We start from the raw sequence: 20,609 nt of genomic DNA on the forward strand, positions 1-20,609 counted from the left end.
GACTCTTACGCTTCTCAGTTCCTGACTCTGACCTCCTCCTTCAACCTCCAACTGAGCTCCACCACCCCTACTCACCAAACTGGCCATTGTCTTGACCTCGTCCTCTCCTTTACCTGCTCACCCTCCAATTTCTACACCTCAGCTCTTTCTCTCTCAGACCATCACCTGATCACCTTCACACTTCATCATTCTCCCCCTCAGTCCCGCCCAACACTAACCACTACTTCCAGGAATCTCAAGGCTGTCGACCCTCCCACCTTATCCTCTAGTATCTCTAATCTCCTCCCTTCCATCATGTCCTCCGAGTCTGTCGACAAGGCTGTCTCCGCTTACAATGCCACTCTCTCCTCTGCCCTGGACACCCTTGCACCATCCATCTCCCGTCCCACAAGGTGTACTAATCCCTAGCTGACCCCTTCGCTCCTGTGCCCGATCGGCTGAACGCCTCTAGAGGAAATCTCGCACCCATACCGATTTCATTCATTATAAATTCATGCTATCCTCCTTCCAGTCCTCCCTATTCCTTGCCAAACAGGACTATTGCACCCAATTGACTAATTCTCTCAGCTCTAACCCCCGTCGTCTCTTCGCCACCCTTAACTCCCTCCTGAAAGTGCCCTCCGCTCCCACCCCCCTTCACTCTCTCCTCAATCACTGGCTGACTACTTCCGCGACAAGGTGCAGAAGATCAACCTCGAATTCACCACCAAGCCACCTCCTCCTCTTCATCCTTTAACCCATTCCCTCAACCAACCAACCCAGGCCTCCTTCTCCTGTTTTCCTGATATAACCAAAGAGGAAACCGCCCACCTTCTTTCCTCCTCAAAATGCACCACTTGTTTCTCTGATCCCATCCCCACCAACTTACTTAACACCATCTCTCCTACTGTCACCCCCCCAATCTGTCATATCCTCAACCTCTCTCTCTCCACTGCAACTGTTCCTGACACCTTCAAGCATGCTGTATTCACACCACTCCTCAAAAAACCGTCACTAGACCCTACCTGTCCCTCCAACTACCGCCCCATTTCCCTCCTACCCTTCCTCTCCAAGATACTTGAATGCGCCGTTCACAGCCGTTGCCTTGATTTTCTCTCCTCTCATGCCATCCTCGATCCGCTTCAATCCAGCTGTCGCCTTCTACACTCGACAGAAACGGCACTATCTAAAGTCTGTAATGACCTGTTCCTTGCCAAATCCAAAGGTCACTACTCCATCCTCATATTCCTCGACCTATCCTCCGCTTTTGAAACTGTCAATCACAATTTACTTCTTGCCACACTGTCCTCATTTGGGTTCCAGAGCTCTGTCCTCTCCTGGTTCTCCTCCTATCTCTCCCACCGTACCTTCAGAGTACATTCTCATGGATCTTCCTTCACCCCCATCCCACTCTCTGTTGGAGTTCCTCAGGGATCTGTCCTTGGACCCCTCCTTTTTTTCAATCTACACCTCTTCCCTGGGTTCGCTGATCTCATCTCATGGTTTCCAATATCATCTTTATGCTGATGACACCCAGCTTTATCTCTCCACACCAGACATCACTACGGAAACCCAGGCCAAGGTATCGGCCTGCTTATCTGACATTGCTGCCTGGATGGCCAACCGCCACCTGAAACTGTACATGGCCAAGACAGAGCTTATTGTCTTTCCACCCAAACCCACTTCTCCTCTCCCGCCACTCTCTATCTCATTCGATAACACCCTCATCCTCCCCGTCTCATCTGCCCGCAACCTCGGAGTCATCTTCGACTCCTCCCTCTCTTTCTCTGCGCATATCCAGCCGATAGCCAAGTCCTGTCGCTTCTTTCTCTATAACATCAGCAAACTTCGCCCTTTCCTCTCTGAGCACACCACCCGAACTCTCATCCACTCTCTCATTACCTCTCGCCTTGACTACTGCAACCTACTCCTCACTGGCCTCCCACTTAGCCAACTAGCCCCCCTTCAATCCGTTCAGAACTCTGCTGCACGTCTTATCTTCCGTCTGGACCGATATGCTCATATCACCCCTCTCCTCAAGTCACTTCACTGGCTTCCGATCAGGTACCGCATACAGTTCAAGCTTCTCCTACTAACCTACAAATGCACTCGATCTGCAGCTCCTCATTACATCTCTACCCTCATCTCCCCTTACGTTGCTACCCGAAACCTCCGCTCACAGGACAGATCCCTCCTTTCAGCACCCTTCTCCACCACCGCCAACTCCAGGCTCCGCCCTTTCTGCCTCGCCTCACTCTATGCTTGGAATAAACTCCCTGAGCCCACACGCCAAGCCCCCTCCCTGCCCATCTTCAAATCCTTGCTTAAAGCCCACCTCTTCAATGACGCCTTCGGCACCTAACCATTATACCTCTATTCAGGAAATCTAGACTACCCACCTTGACATTTTGTCCTTTAGATTGTAAGCTCCTTTGAGCAGGGACTGTCCTTCTTTGTTAAACTGTACAGCGCTGCGTAACCCTAGTAGCGCTTTAGAAGTGTTAAGTAGTAGTAGTAACCCATGTACCTGTGCCTACGGATAGATACATGGTAAGAACTAATTTTATTACGTTCAATTTTATTTTACAGGCTTATTGCAAGGCAACTTGCCAAAATCCATGCAATTCATGCACACAATGGCTGGATCCCAAAATCTAATTTATGGTTCAAAATGGGGAAGTATTTCTCTCTTGTTCCTACGGAGTTTGAGGATCAGGAAGTGAATAGCAGGTAATGTTTATTTTATCCTTTTATAATGATGAACTGATACATGGTCAAGAAGCAGCTAAATTAAAGCTGGCCCTGCCACATCAGATCTCCACCTAGGGCAGCAGCATTTAAGGGGGTGGGGAGTGACATGGCAGAACATCCTCTTTCCTGTTTCTCCCCCTTTTCTTCCCAATGCTGCTGCTGTGACCCTACTTCTTCTGGGGCCACTCCAGAAGTAATCTGTGCCAGTGTGCAGGGCCTTAAGTAGAGGCCTGCGCTCAACTTCTGCCACGTCCCGCCCTTCCTCAACAGGAAATGCTTTAAGGGAGGGCAGGGCACAGTAGCACTTGAGTGCAAGCCTTTACTGGAAAGCCCTGTGCCTGCACAGAGTACTTTGGAAGTGGCTCTGAACAAGGTAAGATGGTAGTGGCAGCATGGACAAAGGAAGGGGGCGAGAAAAGATGCTGTACTTAAGACCAAGGGAAGGAGCTGGGGATGAGATGCCCAGCCCCCTCCCCCACCAGTGTCCAGCAACAGGGGTAAGGGATGATGCTGGATGTAGGGGAGGGTGGATAGGAAAGGGAAGAGGATATGCTGGACCCAGCGGGGGCGAGAGGGTAGAGATACTGGCTATTGGGGGGGGGGGGGGGGTATGTCACTCGTGCCCTACTGAGCTGGATTTAGCATCTCCTAGACTCCACAGACACTGCTTTGAGTCAGGGGTGGCATCTCACTTCCTCCAGCACACTTACTCTGTCCCCTCCCCTGTTCCCCTCTTCATCTTCTCTATAACTGTCCTGTTTCTAGTGGTGAGCCCTTAGGTTCCCTAAGGCCCCGCGAGGCCTCAAAGGACAGCCGAGCACCCCGAATCTTCACCCGCGGCGGCCGCCGTTCACCAAGGGTTGAGCTCCCAGCTGCAGGCGGCCAGCAGGACTGCTGGAACCACGGGGTGACGGCTGACCTGGCTGGTAGTCAGTAACGCAGTCTCTAAAGGGTAGCTAGCAAGGGCGGCTAGCACTCCGAAAGGATAAGTAGCACCGTCTCTGAATGGTGGCTAGCAAGGGCGGCTAGCAAGCAGCACAGTCTCTGAATGGTGGCTAGCACGGGCGGCTAGCAAGTAGCACAGTCTCTGAATGGTGGCTAGCACGGGCGGCCAGCAAGTAGCACAGTCTCTGAATGATGGCTAGCAAGGGCGGCCAGCAAGTAGCACAGTCTCTGAATGATGGCTAGCAAGGGCGGCTAGCAAGTAGCACAGTCTCTGAATGATGGCTAGCAAGGGCGGCTAGCAAGTAGCACAGTCTCTGAATGATGGCTAGCAAGTAGCACAGTCTCTGAATGGTGGCTAGCAAGGGCGGCTAGCAAGTAGCACAGTCTCTGAATGATGGCTAGCACTCCGAGAAAACCACCGTGCCGGCTTCAGCATACACGAAAACGGAAGCAGTTGAGTTCTTCTGTCCTCCGGTTTAAATGTCGCGCCGTCCCGCCCCCTCCCCGGGAGAGGAACCAACCAACCTGGCCCCAGGAGGCGATGGAGCCTCAGGATTGGCCGGCCCGCCCTCCAGGCGGAGTTTTAGGCCCGGTGCGCCAATCCGGCGTGAGGTGGGTGGAGCCTCCGCGCTGGTCTGCCCCGGGAGGCGTCGACGCCGGCGCCGCCATCTTGGCCGGCGCAACACTCCGCTCTCCGAGGCCGGCGCTCGCTCCAGCGGGTCGCCGGTCTCGGCCCGACCCGCGGCAGCGCCGGCCTCTCCGGAGGTCCATCCCCGCAGCCCCGGGCGCCGCGAGGGCCACTGACCATCGCCCCCCACAACAGGAGCGCAGGTAGGACCGGGGAATGGGACAATAACCTTTTTTTTGTCTGCTTCCCGTGTTAATGAGCTTTCCTCAGGGGTAGTAGGTGCAAGTTATTTTGTAAAAATGATATATTCCATGGCGTCCCACAGATCAATCCAGAGACTTGTTGGTTGTGTCCCTCTACTAGCATGTGGAGATAGAGAGAACCTCCGAGGTTTGCTATATGTGGACCTGTGCAGCCAGCTGAACCTCAGTATTCTCTCTTTCTAGCAGATGGAGGGTGTTCAGCGCGATGGGGGTTCCCCTCAGGTGTCCAGTGAGTCGGAAGCGCAGGGGATAGTTTCGGCGGTTTCCTCGGGGCAGTTAGTGCAGTGCGCGTTGGCAGGCGCCATTTTTTCCTCTCAGGCGTGACCCACTCCGCATGTGGCGGTTGATAGACAAGAGGCGCAGCGTGCTTCTGTGGCGCAGGCTCCGATGGAGGGAAGCGATGTACAGGGAGCAGGGGAGTCCCTTGCAGTTTCTTTTTCCCTGGATTTTGTTTTGTTAATGCACTATGCCTTTCTTTTGAAGAAGTCAGGAGCTTCTGTTCAGGCAGCCCCGTCTCTTCCTCAGCAAACTTGGATTGCTGCAGCCTCTCAGTCTTTCCTGCCAAAACGTCCCCGGGTGAAGATTTTGGATCCTGTGGACCTGTCTGACACAGATGGCCCGGTTTTGTCTCTGGGCTCTCCCTCAGAATCTTTGGATTTGGCAGATGAGGTCACTCTGCCCTCTGAGGAGGGGGATGATCCGACAGCTGCCCACCTTTTTCGCAGGGAAGAGCTTCCCTGATTGATAGGGCTTTTGAGGTTTTGGCCATTTCCCCCCTGAATCGTCAGGGGGAACAGGTCCGGTGCCCTCTATTATGTCTGGCACCAAATGCCCACCTCATTCCTTTCATGTGCATTAGGCCGTGAAGATCCTTATTTTGGCGCAGTGGGATACGCCGGACAGTGGGCTTAAGGTTACTTAGAGCTATGTTGCGTCTTTACGCGCTACCTGCTCCTGATTTAGACTTGCTGAAGGTCCCTACGGTGGATTCCTTAATCACAGCAGTCACTAAGAAAACCATTCTCCCTGTGGATGGTGGCACGGTGCTCAAGGACCCTCAGGATCGTAAGTTGGAGACTTGCTTGAAGCTGTCCTTGAAGTAGTGGCCCTTTCCCTGCAGGCCTCAGTTTGTGGCTCCTATGCGGCGCGGGCATGCTTATCGTGGGTACAGAAAACCTCCGGAAGATCTCGTGGCTGTTTTGCTGGCCTTGGAGTCTGGTTTAGCCTTCCTTGCGGATCTTCCTTATGATCTTTTGAGGGCTTCGGCGAAGAAGGTTTCCCTAGCGGTCACCGCACATCACTGGCTGTGGTTGTGGCATTGGGCTGCAGACGCGGCCTCTAAGTCACGTTTAGCAAGGCTTCCTTTTAGGGGAACGCTTTTGTTTGGGACAGACTTAGAACAGATTGTGAAGGACCTCGGTGACTCTAAGGGCCAGCGCCTCCCGGAGGACAGATCCAAGTTTGTACAACCGGCGGGACCTAGACCTAAGTTTAGGGATACACGGGGTTACCGTCCAGGTCACGGGGCCTCTTTTCAGAGAGCAAGGTCTTCTCAGAGGCCTCAGCCCTTTCGAGGTGACAGGCGGGCCTTCCTTTTCGGTAATGGAAACCAGCCCGCAGCCAGGTCCACCCAATGATGGGGCCCTGGTCCATATCCAGCTGGTTATTGGGGGCAGACTGTCCCTATTCCTGGTGGAGTGGACCAGGGTAATCCGACGAATGGGTCTTGGAGGTTATCAAAGACGGCTACAAGTTAGAATTGGCTTGTCCGATAGTAGGCTCTTTTCTGTAATCTCCTTGCAAATGTCCCACCAAGGTGTGGGCTGTTCGACACACCCTCCTTAACTTACAACGGCTGGGTGCCATCCAGCCTGCACCCAGCAGAAAGAGGTTGCGGTCGATACTCCATTTATTTTGTGGTGCCAGAAAAGGGCGGTTCTTGGCGACCAATCTTAGATCTCAAGTGTGTCGACAGGTTCGGGTTTTCCGCATGGAAACCCTCCGACCGGTGATCGCAGCAGTACAGCCAGGGGAGTTTTTGATCTCTCTTGAGCTCAGAGGCCTATTTACACATTCCAATCTGGCCTCCCCACAGGCGCTTTCTTCGCTTTGCAGTGCTCGGTCGTCATTTTCAATTCAAAGCGATGCCCTTCGGCCTAGCCACAGCTCCTCAGACCTTTTCCAAGGTCCTGGTAGTAGTGGCGGCCTATCTCAGTAAGGAAGGGATTCAGGTCCATCCCTATCTAGACTGGCTTGTACGGGCGTCGTCTTTCGAGAAGAGTCGGCGGGCAACCAACAAAGTGGTCAGGTTCCTTCAGTCGCTTGGTTGAGTGATCAACTTCCCGAAGTGCAGCCTAACGCCTTCCCAAACGCTGGAATACTTGGGGGTGTTCTTCGATACCAGAACAGGGATAGTATCTCTTCCTTCAGCTCGAGCACAGCGGTTACAGGCTCAGTTACGAGCGCTGTTTCAAAACTCTGAACCCGCGGGCTTGGGACTTTGTACAAGTTCTGGGTTCCATGGCCTCCACCTTGGATATGGCAAAGTGGGCCAGAGCTCAAATGCGCCCCCTCCAGTGGCACCTTCTGAGCCGTTGGTCACCTCTCTCGGAGGATTACAAGGTTCGGGTGCCATGTTCAGCCCGTCTTCACACAATCATTCACTGGTGGTTCATTCAAAAGAATCTGGTGTCGGGCATTCCTCTGGCAACCCCGGACTGGAAGATAGTGACCATGGATGTGTCACTGTCTGGCTGGGGGGCTCATTGCCTGGAACAGACGGCCCAGGGCGTTTGGACTTCGACGGAGGTGTCATGGTCCATCAACACCTTGGAGTTACGGACGATTCGTCTGGCCCTTCGGGAGTTTCTCTTCTCTGTGGTTGCCCAGTTCAAGTTCTTTCGGACAATGCGACCGCAGTCACCTACATAAACCGTCAGGGGGGGCACTAGGAGTGCTAGCGTGCGAGGCGACTCTGATCTGCCGTTGGGCAGAGACTCATCTTTTTTTCTTGACAGCGGCTCATATAGCGGTGTCACAGAATGTGCAAGCGGACTTCCTCAGTCGCCACCAGTTGGAGCCGGTTGGAGCCTTCGATCAGATAACTGCCCGTTGGGGGATGCCAGAGATGGGCTTAATGGCCACCGCATTCAATGCGAAAGTTCCCCGTTTCTTCAGCAGGGGATGAGAGCTGGGCTCGGAAGGCATCGATGCCTTTCTTCAACCTTGGCCCAGGGGCATGCTCTATGCCTTTCCCCTGTGGCCAGTGATGGGCAGGTTACTGACTCGCATTGCCAGTCATCCCGGTCAAGTGATCCTAGTGGTCCCGGTTTGGCCCAGACGACCCTGGTACGCAGATGTGATCAGACTTCTGTTCGATCATCCTTTTCTGCTGGTGCAGGACGGTCTCCTGCTGCAGGGGCCAGTCACGATGGAGGATTCCCTCCCCCTTTGGTCTTACGGCCTGGCCCTTGAAAGGGCAAGGTTGAGAAGAAAAGGGTATCCAGACATGGTTATCGCTACGATGTTGTAGGCTCGGAAAAGATCCACCTTGATAGCTTATGCTAGGTTGTGGCGTACTTTCGATTCGTGGTGTGCGAGTTCGAGATTGTCAGTGGCTTCGGCTTCAGTATCGGTTATTCTCACGTTTCTTCAGGAGTCTGTACAAAAATCACTTTTGTTGAGTTCTCTTAAGGTGCAGGTGGCAGCTCTGGCATGTTTTGGAGGCTGGCTTCAGGGGGCATCCATCGCCTCCCACAAGGATGTGGTTTGTTTCTTGAGGGGCGTAAATTGTTTGCACCCTTCTCACGTGCCAGTTCTGCCATCCTATAACCTTAATCTAGTTCTAAAAGCAATTCAGCGTCCTCCTTTCGAACCCTTATCGGGGATTATGATTAAGGATCTCACCTTGAAGGCGATTTTCATAGTAGCCATTACTTCCGCTCGGAGAATTTCAGAGTTGCAGGCCCTTTCTTGCAGAGACCCCTTCCTGCGTTTTACGGAGGCAGGGGTATTGATTAGGACAGTTCCTTCGTTTTTGCCCAAGGTGGTTTCTCGTTTCCACTTGGGGCAGTCCCTGCATTTGCTGGCCTTCCGCCAGGAAGATTACCCTGAGCAATTCTGGGCTCTTTGTTGCCTCGACGTTAGACGGGTTCTTCTCATGTATTTGGAGGTGACGAATGAATTTTGTCTTTCTGACCATCTCTTCGTCCTTTTTGGAGGCAGTAAGAATGGTCATATGGCGTCCAAGGACATCATATAGCCCGTTGGTTGCGGGAGGCCTTCTCTTCAGCATATGTGGCATTGGGCAAGCAAACCCCTTTGCAGGTTTGTGCTCATTCTACGTGAGCTCAAGCTTCCTCCTATGCAGAGTCCCGTTTGGTTTCTCTGGAAGATATCTGCAGGGCAGCTACATGGGCTTTGGTCCATACATTCACTCGTCAAGGTGCAGTGTTTGGCTCGGTGATTTCTGCCAGGTTGGGAGTGTTCCACCCTACTTGAGGACTGCTTGGGTACATCCCACAAGTCTCTGGATTGATCTGTGGGACGCCATGGAAGGAAAAATTAATTCCTACCTGATAATTTTCTTTCTATTAGTCCCAACAGATCAATCCAGAGGGCCCCCCCCCTGGGTTTGGTGTCTGCGTTTTTTTTTGCGGTTGGTTAGTTTTTTCGTTTCCGTTGTTCTGAATGTTCCTTCATTTGATTAAAAAATAAAATAAATAAATATAGAAGTGATGGACGTATGTTGGGCAATTGGTCTGACAATGTCAGGAGAGTTTTCTGTTGTTTCCATTCCACTGCTTTGATATCGTTCATACTGAGGTTCAGCTGGCTGCACAGGTCCACATATAGCAAACCTCGGAGGTTCTCTCTATCTCCACCTGCTGGTAGAGGTACACAACCCACAAGTCTCTGAATTGATCTGTTGGGACTAATGGAAAGAAAATTATCAGGTAAGAATTAATTTTTCCTTAAAGTTATTAGTTACTGCATGGAAAAAGTAATATATTACAGTTACTAGCTATTTGTTTATTGAAAGCAATATGTATCTTTAATTAACTTTTTAATTCTTAGATATAAACAGTTGTTTTCAACATTACATAAAATTCTAGCATTTCAAAATCCATCCATTATCAAAGAAAATATCTAAACAGAAAATGCTCAAGCAATCAAGGGATTCAATACAATTAGAGAGAGATTTAAGTCAAATAAGGAAAAAAAACCCCATGAAAATAGCTAGCATATGAGCAGTGCAGAAAGCGATCAAACATATATGGCAGCTAGCTCATATGCTAGCTGTCATATATTTTGCTTCAGAACATATTCAGCGTTCTTGGTGTGGCAATACCAGGCAGATCCGCCGCCTTTGTGTCGTGGTTAAAATAAACAGTTGATTGAACAAGATTTTATTTTTTTTGCTAGCATTAATGCCACCTCCTTAGGTTTGTGGCTTACCAGACACAACTTGTACCTAACATAAATATTATCTTTTTTGCTAACTAAATCAAAAAATTTAACATAGTGCTTAAATGTCAAAGACCCAGCCATCTTTATCACCTAGTGCAGCACACTTGAACAGCTTCACTTAAAAAGGAAGTTGAATTGGCCCAATAATGGGTCTAGTGCCGCAAAGAAATCGGATGGGTGTCACTAAAAAGTAACTAGACATTTACTCATTGTGGGTGGGTATTTGGGCATTCCAAGGGGCAGCATGGGATGTTAACACAGAGCTATCTTTGCAAATTCTGAGGCACATCAGTGTGATACTGAAAGGGAAAGTGGGGCAGGCTTGCTTTTTAGGTTTACTTTGCTGGACACTTTAACTTTTTAAACCCTGAATGTTAGAGGTTTAAATTCACCAATAAAGCACCAACTCATGTTTAAGGAACTGGTGCGCTTGAGGGGCTGATGTGTTTTATTCAGGAGACACATCATCTGCCCTCTTATGAATATCTATGTGAACATTGGAAATACCCTGCCATATATTTTGCTTCAGATTACCTGCAGAAAAAAAACATCCAAGGGGGGTTTAATTGCAGTACCCTCTTCTCATCCATGGCAGGCTAAAAAGGTAATTCAGGGTGGGAGATATTTGCTGCTGTTAATCATTTTAGGTTGTCATGTATTTACCCTGGTTAATGTCTACGCACTCGATGCAGAATAGGGGCTCAGTTCTCTCTTGCTCAAACATGTGGATAGGGTTGCCTATTGCAGGGTGGGGATTTTAATCCGACTTTACAACCTAGTCTAGATAATACTTCACCCAGTTCTGAAGTTTTCTTGCACATCGGAGTTTATGCGATGGAGATATTTTCAACCTACCAGTAGTGATTTTACTTTCTATTCCCAGGTACATAATACCCACTCTTGTATTGATTATTGGTTTGGGGACTCATCTATATTACATAGGGTTCATAACACCCAGATAGAAATACGTACATGGTCTGATCATGCCCCCCATGCCATTGATTTTACCTTAGCCCCCTGACCCAGGAGGAATTGGCGATAGGCGCAGATGATAGTACCTTGCTAGACCCTGGTAATGTGACCCAACTGGAGAAAGATCTTGTTGAATAGTAGCTGAATGACAGTGGAGGGGTATCCTCAGGGACATTATGGGGGTGCTTAAAGTGGTGATGCGTGGGAAAATAATCACCCTACAGGCCTATCAGTTCAAAACCTGTTTAGCAATGGCGGGGCAGTTATGTGGCCAGATGGAGATTAGATCAACAATTGAAGAGGGGTCCCAAATCTCCAACTTTGGATGAGGGACTCCGTAGATTGAGGTTCCATGATGTTCAATTAGCACCTTAGCAAACATACCCCCTAATTTGTTCTAAAATTAAAAAGGAACCCCTCTCCCAACAACCCTATTGTATAAAATAGGATCTAAATTCTTCCCAGATTCGAAATTATTTAAATATTAGTAAAAGCAGATAGCTTAGGGTTTAAAAAAGGTTTAGATAACTTCCTAAAAGAAAAGTCCATAAGCCATTAAGATGGACTAAGGGAAAATCCTATTACTACTAATCGTTTCTGTAGCACTACTTAGACGTACGCAGTACTGTACATATTATATACAGGTACTTTCTCTGTCCCTAGGGAGATCACAATCTATTGGGGGGGGGGGGGGGGGTTGTACCTGGGGTAATGGAGGCTTAAGTGACTTGCCCAAGGTCACAAGCGGATTTCTAGGATAAGCCGCATCTTGACAGGTACTTGTAACCTGGATTGGCCACTGTTGGAAACAGGACGCTGGGCTTGATGGATCTTCGGTCTCTGTCCCAGTATGGCAACACTTATTTCCTACATAAGGCTATTGGCTATGTACCAAGCTTTATCCTGGGGACTTTAGACCCTGTTTCTGCTATATACGGGACTTTGCACATATAGGAAGAGGTGGGAGTCTTACCTCTTTTTCTGAGCTACAGGAAGAGTATGGGCTACCACCATATAACATAATAATTTGTCTTGTGTTCTGCAGGAAACTTTGCAGTTGTACATGGATAACAATCAAGAAGAAAAAAAACTGGCTATAACCAGGATTACAAAGTCCATAAGCCATTAAGTCACATAAAAACAATATATTGTGCAACATCTGAGTGCAATAAAGTCTAAATTGTAATGGTGACCTGATATGAGAAACAAAGCTAACCCTTTTCTCTCAAAAACTTTGAGAACAAATGTGTTTTATGTTTAAATATCTTTATTGGTATAAACAATATCCCAAATACAGAATTGCAATTGTGAAATATAAAGCTGTCATCAATTCCAGAACTAGAATGTCAAATAATATGTAAACTTGTATGCCAACTAAGCACTATCCCCTAAAATTTCCCCCCTTACCTCTTTCACAACTAGATATTCCTAAACCTATAATATCCCCCCTCTTCCCTTCCCAAAGTCCCCTCCCCTAACATGTCCCAATTAATATATATTATGAACCAGCAAAAACATGAGTTGTTTCCTTAATAAAAGGGGGAGGGGTGATTACACCTCCAAGTCATTTAAAATAACAGATTATACTCAAACAGAAAGGATGTCCATGAATGGCAGCCAAATCTGAAGAAATTTCTTTTTAGATTGTCATCCCCAAAAGTCTACAGAAAGTCTCTTCCTCCTCAAAGGGTAGGAAAGAAATATTTGGAAAATTTGTTTCCTTGTCATCAAGCAGATGAAGCCATTACGTATGGGTTATGTCCATCAACCAGCAGGGGAGATAGAGAGCACTCAAACTTTCACAGTGCCCTCTTGGCCAGCTAGCTCCACTACCTCTTCAGTATTCTCTATCTCCCTTAGCAGGGTGGCTGCAGCTTGTTCGAGCTCCAGAAAAATCTGCCGGGAGGTGGTTCCTGGCTTGCCAGTTGTTAACCGGGGTGTTGGAGGCTATAGCAGCTTCACTTTAAAGGCACATAGGTTAGCCCATTCCCTGCCTTACCCATACCTCTGTGGATGTGGACATATTGCCTTGCTTTCCCTGTCCTTACCCACCAACAGTGGATGCAGGCATATAGGTTCACCCTTTCCCTGCCTTTCCCACTCATCTAAGCCTCCGGAGTCTTCAATACCTCTGCTTTCCTCACAGCTTAAAAAAAAAAAGTCGCGTTGCGTTTTTAAACGCAGAGACGCTGGAACAGAGGTTTTTGACCTGATTTTCAGCAGGATCGTAGTTGTACACTAGATCCTTTGAGGTAAGAGTGTTTTCCAACTCCTCCGGGGTGGGCCCGCGATCGGGGCGATTTTGGCGCGAAACCGCCATTTTGGATTCTACCGCTGTTTTTCGGCGATGGCTGCGGACAATGTAAAGCGCTGTTCCACTTGTGGCAAACGCAAATCAGCAGCAGGGCTCTGTAAATCGTGCTGTATTGGCGTAGGAGCCGGCCCGAGCATGGCGAGCGATGTTTCTTCCCGCTCTGAGCTGGCAGCGGGCACCATTTTGCTTACACCGCATGGCGCGGCCTCCGTGGACACGGAGAGACCTGAGCCGGGTGGGGCACCTCGAGATGAGGTTATTTCAGGAGTGGCTAGCACCGGACAGGATTTGGGTGCCCAGGGTGAGATTTTCTCCCCGGATTTTGTGCTTTTGCTGCATAAAGCATACATGATGAAAAGAGCCTTTCCTCAAGGGTCGCCTGAGGCTCCTCTGATTGCCCCCCCAATGGATTCTGGCCTGGGACTGCCCAGTGAGGCTTTTTTCCCGGATGCTTGGCCTAAAGATAAGCGCAGAAGGGTTAATTCCCCTTCAGATTGTGGTGCACCTTCCCCCCCCCCCCCCCCCCCCCCCCGTGGTCGGGGTGTGAGGATTCGGAGAACTCTGACAGACGTTCTTGGTCTGAGGAACCAGAGTCAGGTGCGGATTTACCACAGGATCTGGATGATCCCTCCGCGGTGAGGATTTTCCACCGTGATGAGCTGCCAGTGCTTATTTCAGATATCCTGCAGGCCCTCTCGATTGAAGATCCTGACAGTGGCATGGCCTCCTCGGGTAATCCCAGGATGGCTAGTACCAAGAAAGCTGCTCGGGCCTTCCCTTTGCATGACTCCATCCTAGAGCTTGTTTCGGCTCAGTGGGCTGACCCCGAGGGACCTTTGAGAGTTTCCAGGGCTATGGGGCAGTTATACCCTCTGCGTGAGGGACATATGGCTCGTTTTCAAATGCCTACAGTGGATGCCCTAGTCACTGCGGTGACAAAGAGAACTACCCTCCCTGTTGAAGGAGGTGTTGCCCTGAAGGATGTTCAAGACCATAGGCTGGAAACAGCGTTGAAGCGGTCCTTTGAAATTGCAGGTCTCACTGTTCGGGCGTCTGCATGCAGCTGTTATGCTGTGAGAGCCTGCCTAGCTTGGCTGCAACAGGCAGTGGCTCAGCCCGGAGATGGAGCGGAGCCCTTCTTGGATGTGGCTCCGCGGATGGAGGTGGCCTTGTCCTTTCTGGCTGATGCCCTTTATGACCTTGTCAGAGCTTCGGCTAAACAAATGGCAGTAGCAGTGGCGGCTCGCTGTCGTCTGTGGCTACGACACTGGGCAGCGGACATGGCCTCTAAGCAAAGGTTGGTGAAGTTGCCTTTTCAAGGACTTCTCCTATTTGGTGAGGAGTTAGAGAAAATTGTGAAAGGCCTGGGTGATCCAAAACCCCAGCGCTTGCCGAAGATAGGCAGAGGCCTTCCTCTAAGGGCCAGGCGGTCCACTCCTCGTACAGACCTCGCTTCCGTGAAGCTAGAAGGTACCGCCCGGGGCATTCTGCTGGGTTCACTTCACGTGCCCGTGGTCAGCAGAGGAACTCCTTTCGCTCGGACAAGCGTTCCGCAGCCGGTGGCTCAAGACCAGGAGTTCAGGGGCGACCCTCTCAATGATGGTGCGCCGGCCCTCTCCTCGATGCCTGTCATCGGAGGACGGCTTTCCTTCTTTGTCGAGGAGTGGGCCAAGATTTCCTCAGATCAGTGGGTTCTGGACCTGATCAGAGATGGATACAGAATAGAATTCAACGCCCCAGTAAGAGACATGTTTGTGGAGTCCCGATGCGGTTCTGCCGTCAAACGGGCGGCGGTGGAGGAGACTTTACAAGGTCTGATTCAGTTAGGGGCTGTGACCCCGGTGCTTCCCGCCGAGCAAGGCTGCGGCCGATACTCCATCTACTTTGTGGTGCCGCGAAAAGGTGGGTCCTTTCGCCCTATTCTGGACTTAAAAGAAGTGAACAAGTCCCTGAGAGTGCGGCATTTCCACATGGAATCCCTGCGCTCCGTCATTGCGGCGGTTCAGCCAGGAGAGTTTCTCACGTCTCTAGACCTGAAAGAAGCTTACTTGCACATACCGATTTGGCCCCCGCACCAGAAGTTTCTGAGGTTTGCGGTGTTGGGAAAACATTTCCAGTTCAGGGCCTTGCCTTTTGGCCTCACCACAGCTCCCCGAACCTTTTCGAAGGTAATGGTGGTAGTAGCTGCTTTTCTCAGGCGAGAAGGTATCAGGGTTCACCCGTACCTAGACTGGCTCATCAGAGCAGACTCTGCAACAGAGAGCTTACAAGCTACAGCCAGAGTGGTCTCAGTACTGCAGTCTCTAGGCTGGGTCGTCAATATGGCCAAAAGTCACCTGTCCCCTTCACAATCTCTAGAGTTTTTGGGGGCCAGGTTCGACACAGCCTCGGGCTATGTGTTCCTACCCGAGCTAAGGCGGTGCAAGCTTCAGAATCAGGTCCGTCTGCTCCTGAGGATGCCCCGCCCGCGAGCTTGGGACATTGTCCAGCTGCTGGGATCGATGACAGCCACGATGGAAGTGGTACCCTGGGCGAGAGCGCACCTGAGACCTCTACAGTATTCCCTACTCCGGAGATGGTCTCCTTTTTCTCAGGATTACCAATGCAGACTTACTTGGCTCCCTGCGGCCCGTCTCAGCATGGAGTGGTGGCTCTCGGACAGCATGCTGCGGCGAGAAATGCCGCTGACGCTCCCCGTTTGGTGCCTAGTGGTAACAGATGCCAGCCTGAAGGGCTGGGGCGCACACTGCAAGGGGAAGCATGCCCAGGGTCTATGGACACCCGAGGAGTCGGAGTGGTCCATCAACTGCCTAGAGTTGAAAGCGGTGTTTCAGGCACTTCTGGCCTTTCAAGTGACCCTGGAAGGATTGGCTGTCAGAGTGATGTCGGACAACACGACAACGGTGGCCTATATAAATCGACAAGGTGGAACAAGGTGCAGAGCACTAGCCGCGCAGGCCGAACTGATTTGCCACTGGGCCGAGCTGCATCTTCAGTGTCTGTCGGCAGCTCATATTGCAGGTCAGAGCAATGTGCAGGCCGATGATCTGAGCAGGCATCAGATCGATCCAGCAGAATGGAATCTGGCAGACGAAGTATTCCTGCAGATCTGTGCCAAATGGGGCAAGCCCGTGATGGATCTAATGGCGACAAGTGCCAATACCAAAGTCCCGTGCTTCTTCAGCAGACGGAGAGATCCTCACTCGGCGGGGTTGGATGCCTTGGCTCAACCCTGGCCTCAGGGTCTACTTTATGTGTTTCCCCCATGGCCCTTGATAGGGCGCCTGCTCTTGTGGATTCGGCTGCACCCAGGAGAAGTGGTCTTCATCGCCCCGGATTGGCCAAGGAGACCTTGGTATGCAGACCTCCGACAGATGATCCTGGAGGCTCCTGTGCCGTTACCTCTGGTACCGAACCTGTTGACTCAGGGACCGGTAGCCATGGAGGACGCCGGCCGCTTTGGTCTTACGGCATGGCTATTGAGAGGGCGCAATTGAGGGATAAAGGTTATTCCAATAAAGTTATTTCCACTCTCCTGCAAGCCCGCAAGCGGTCCACTTCCGTGGCTTATGCCAGGATTTGGTGCCTGTTTGAGTCTTGGTGTGCTTCCAGAGCCATTGTTCCAATGCGGGCTCCTGTCTCGCCGATTCTGGACTTTTTGCAGGGAGGTGTACAAAAAGGCTTGGCCTATAATTCCCTGCGGGTGCAGGTGGCAGCGTTGGCCTCCCTTCGTGGTAAGGTGGAAGGCGTGTCTTTGGCTGCTCACCCAGATGTGGCATGGTTTCTTAGAGGGGTGCTTCTGCTCCGACCTCCAGTGCGAGCACCCTGTCCAGCTTGGAACCTGGGGCTAGTTTTGAAAACCCTGCAGGCATCTCCTTTTGAGCCGCTTCAGCGAGCATTGGAGAAAGACTTGACACTGAAGGCCGTTTTTCTGGTGGCCATTACCTCGGCGAGACGGGTGTCAGAGCTCCAGGCGCTGTCCTGTAGAGACCCATTTCTGCAATTTTCAGAGTCCGGAGTCACGGGTCGGACCGTGCCTTCCTTTATGCCTAAGGTGGTTTCAGCCTTTCACTTAAACCAGCCTATTTTCTTGCCCTCTTTTTCAGAGGAAGAGTTTCCAGAATCTTTTGGGCAGCTGCACCTTTTGGATGTGCGCTGGACTCTGCTGCAGTATCTGTGAGTTACTAACTCTTTCAGGACTTCTGATCATCTGTTTGTTTTGCTATCCGGTTCTCGCAGAGGGTCTCCAGCGTCTAAAGCCACTATTGCCCGCTGGCTCAAAGAAACTATCCTTTCAGCTTATCTGCTGGCCGGCAGGGTTCCGCCTGTAGCCTTTAAGGCACATTCTACTAGAGCACCAGAATCTCAAGTCTTTTTGCACAAGGTATCTCCGATTGCTAAATGCTGCATACTTCTACAATGGATTCACTCTACTACCCTGATTTTGGTGCAATGGAGAAACCAGATGCATGAGTTACTGCGGATGTGGTCCGATCATGAAACTTATTAGCTAGTTAGATTAGTCATTGTTTATCCCGTAATATGAACTATGAAATGTTTTGGTTTACTTTTCTGGATGTGCTGGATACTTGAGACCCGGACTGACCACTGTTTGAGACATACTGTTGGTCATATTGAGTCACACCAAGGCTCATTATGGTTTTTCTTATTCATATGAAAATAAAAAGTTGAAGTGAGGTATTGAGCTGCTCCTAATTTACTGCTTAATTTATTTTTAAATGTAGGTTCTTAAATGAAGTTCCAAGTTTTCAAGTGCTTCAGGAGGAGATGGCCTGGATGAAGGAGAAATTTTCAAATTTGGGTTCTCCAGTAGTACTTTGCCATAATGACCTTTTATGTAAGAATATTATCTACAATGACAAACAAGGTAGGTATTGAAAACACCCGTAAGTAAAATCTTGTACATTTTATTAGCCTAGCTTTAAAAAAATAAAAGGCTAAAATGAATGTTGTTTTTATTGTATGAAAATTGTCTACAATAAGATATAATGCCCTATAATTTTAATAGTTGGTATTAAAAATTCCTAGTAAAAACTTGATTTCATTTTTACTTGAAAATTAATGTGTTCATTGTTTCAGTGAGATAGTTGTTTCTGCATGTGAATCCTAGTACATTTATGGTGCCTTAACATTTTGGAGTTTCTTATTTAAGAATGTATGCTAAGTTGAAATGTATGCAGGTGTACTATGCTAAAGTATATTTGTATAATCTCTTTTGAATTATTTTCCCCATGATTCAGTGCTTTGCTTCATGCCAAGAAAATATTTTTCTTCAAGGCAACCATTTGAATCCTTACATACTAATCGCTCCAGCAGAAGGTCCCTAATAGATTCTGTGTAAGGTTAGCATAGTACTTCTCAAACCAATAATCGGGGGGGGGGGGGGGGGGGGTATATAGCTAGCCAGGTTTTCAGGCAATCCATAATGAATACACATGAGAGAGATTTGCATGCACTGTCACTTTGGAATGCAAATCGATCTCGTATGTGTTCATTATGGATAGCCTGAAAACTTGACTGGCTGTGGGCACTGTTTCTTCTAAGCTGAATGGGAGTCCTCAACTTCATTGCTGCCAGTGGGGAGTGGTGCTTCAATTGCTAGGGACAGGCAGATTTCCTGGAGTCCTGGAGACCACTGTAGATGGTCGGACTCCACTCAGCTTAGAGCGAACAGTGGCTGTGTGCTCTAAGAACTGGTTTGAGATGCACTGGCTTAGAGGACTGTTGTATGTGTGGTATATCAAAAACAAAGTCCCAGATTTGTACAACAAATTTAAATTTCCTTTTCATTTGCTAGACCAGTGTAGATCAGTGGGTTATTCTGTTCTACTAGCAGATGAGGCAGAGAATCTGTCTTTTTAGTATTACTGGTATAATGATTGGTACAGCATGGAAATTGTCAGTATTTCTCTGCCTCCACATATGGTGCACTGCAAGCTGGAATGATGCAGCAGGGTTTGTGAGGATAGGCCTGACTTCTTAGGGTGCAGTCTGCCTGTAACCATAAAAATAAATCCATGACTGGTGCTCCTTTGTACTGGTCCACAGACTTGTTCCCTAGTTGAACTTGGAGGGCTACCTGCTGTCTGGACTCCCATGCTTTAATCTGAGGGTAATCAGTAAGGCCAGTGCTGGAGAGGTTCCTGGGAGGGGAGGGACTAACGAGTTTAAGGAGACCACTATGCTGGGTAGTCAAATTGGGTGTCGTGGCAGCTGGTGTGTTAGGAGGGCTGATAGCTACTATTGCCCTGACTGCAATAGTGGAGAGAGAAAATTGGTGGCACATGGCTCTGAGGAACTACTGTCGGTGCAATGCACAGATAATATAGCTGCCTTCTCAGTGTTGGGGACCAGTGGAAGCAGAGCCAAATTTGGTGGGAGTGGTAGCCAGTTTGCTGCTGGACTGCATGACTGCTATGTGTTCGCTCATGTTCAGCTTCAGTCCCTCCCCCCATGCCCAGCGAGGACCCCAGGCAGCCCCAGGTGGGCATACACCCCAGTTCATTCATGCCCACGCTAAGTGTTCGGGTAGTCCTTTTGGGGCTCCAGGGCTAAGTGAAATGGGGTCTATAAGTGGGCCAGGGCACTAGGTAGATAAGGAGCCACCCCAAGGCTCTAGGGAAAAGTCAGGTTAGGAAAGTAAGTGCTGTAAGGCTCCCAGTTGGGGGCTGGAGGAGAGGGGCAGGCTCTAATCTCATCTGCATCCTTTTTGGAGGAGAAAATGGGGGGGGGGGGGAGGTCATTGAGGAAGAGGAGAATTACTCCTCACTGGAGGAGTGGCCTAGTGGTTAGGGTGGGGAACTGAGGAACTGAGTTCGATTCCCACTTCAGGCACAGGCAGCTGCTCCTTGTGACTCTGGGCAAGTCACTTAACCCTCCATTGCCCCATGTAAGCCGCATTGAGCCTGCCATGAGTGGGAAAGCGCGGGGTACAAATGTAACAAAAAAAAAAATCTAGGAGGAGTCACCCTCCCCCCTTATGGATCATATGGCTACAGTAGCACCATGGACCTTCTCCAAGTTCATGGTGATAGCAGCAGCATCAGGTTGGCACAGATCAGCCAATCATCCAAGTAAGGATGAACTCAAATTCAAGGATGCTTGATTGATCTGTGCCAGTTCAGAAGTGGACTCTCAGTGATGGCCAGCGTGATAGTTGACTGGAATACCTGGATTGGATGGTGAAGTACTCCATGAGCCATTTGGTTCTGGTGCAGGTCCCAGATTATCTAAGGTATATGCTTTGATACAAGATGAGGGGCAGTTT

At 49.7% G+C, this 20,609-nt stretch overlaps 1 protein-coding gene across 1 annotated transcript in view; it reads left to right on the forward strand.

Annotated features, from left to right (window-relative positions):
* Nucleotides 1–20,609, forward strand: part of ETNK1 (ethanolamine kinase 1) — a 127,951-nt gene that overhangs the window by 50,035 nt on the left and 57,307 nt on the right. Inside the window, exons 3-4 of the mRNA XM_030215531.1 lie at nt 2,569–2,709; nt 18,067–18,209. Coding sequence (XP_030071391.1) covers nt 2,569–2,709; nt 18,067–18,209 — 284 coding nt within the window. The remainder of the gene's footprint in view (nt 1–2,568; nt 2,710–18,066; nt 18,210–20,609) is intronic.

The sequence above is a fragment of the Microcaecilia unicolor genome, chromosome 9, assembly GCF_901765095.1.
Source record: "Microcaecilia unicolor chromosome 9, aMicUni1.1, whole genome shotgun sequence".
Lineage (NCBI taxonomy): Eukaryota > Metazoa > Chordata > Amphibia > Gymnophiona > Siphonopidae > Microcaecilia > Microcaecilia unicolor.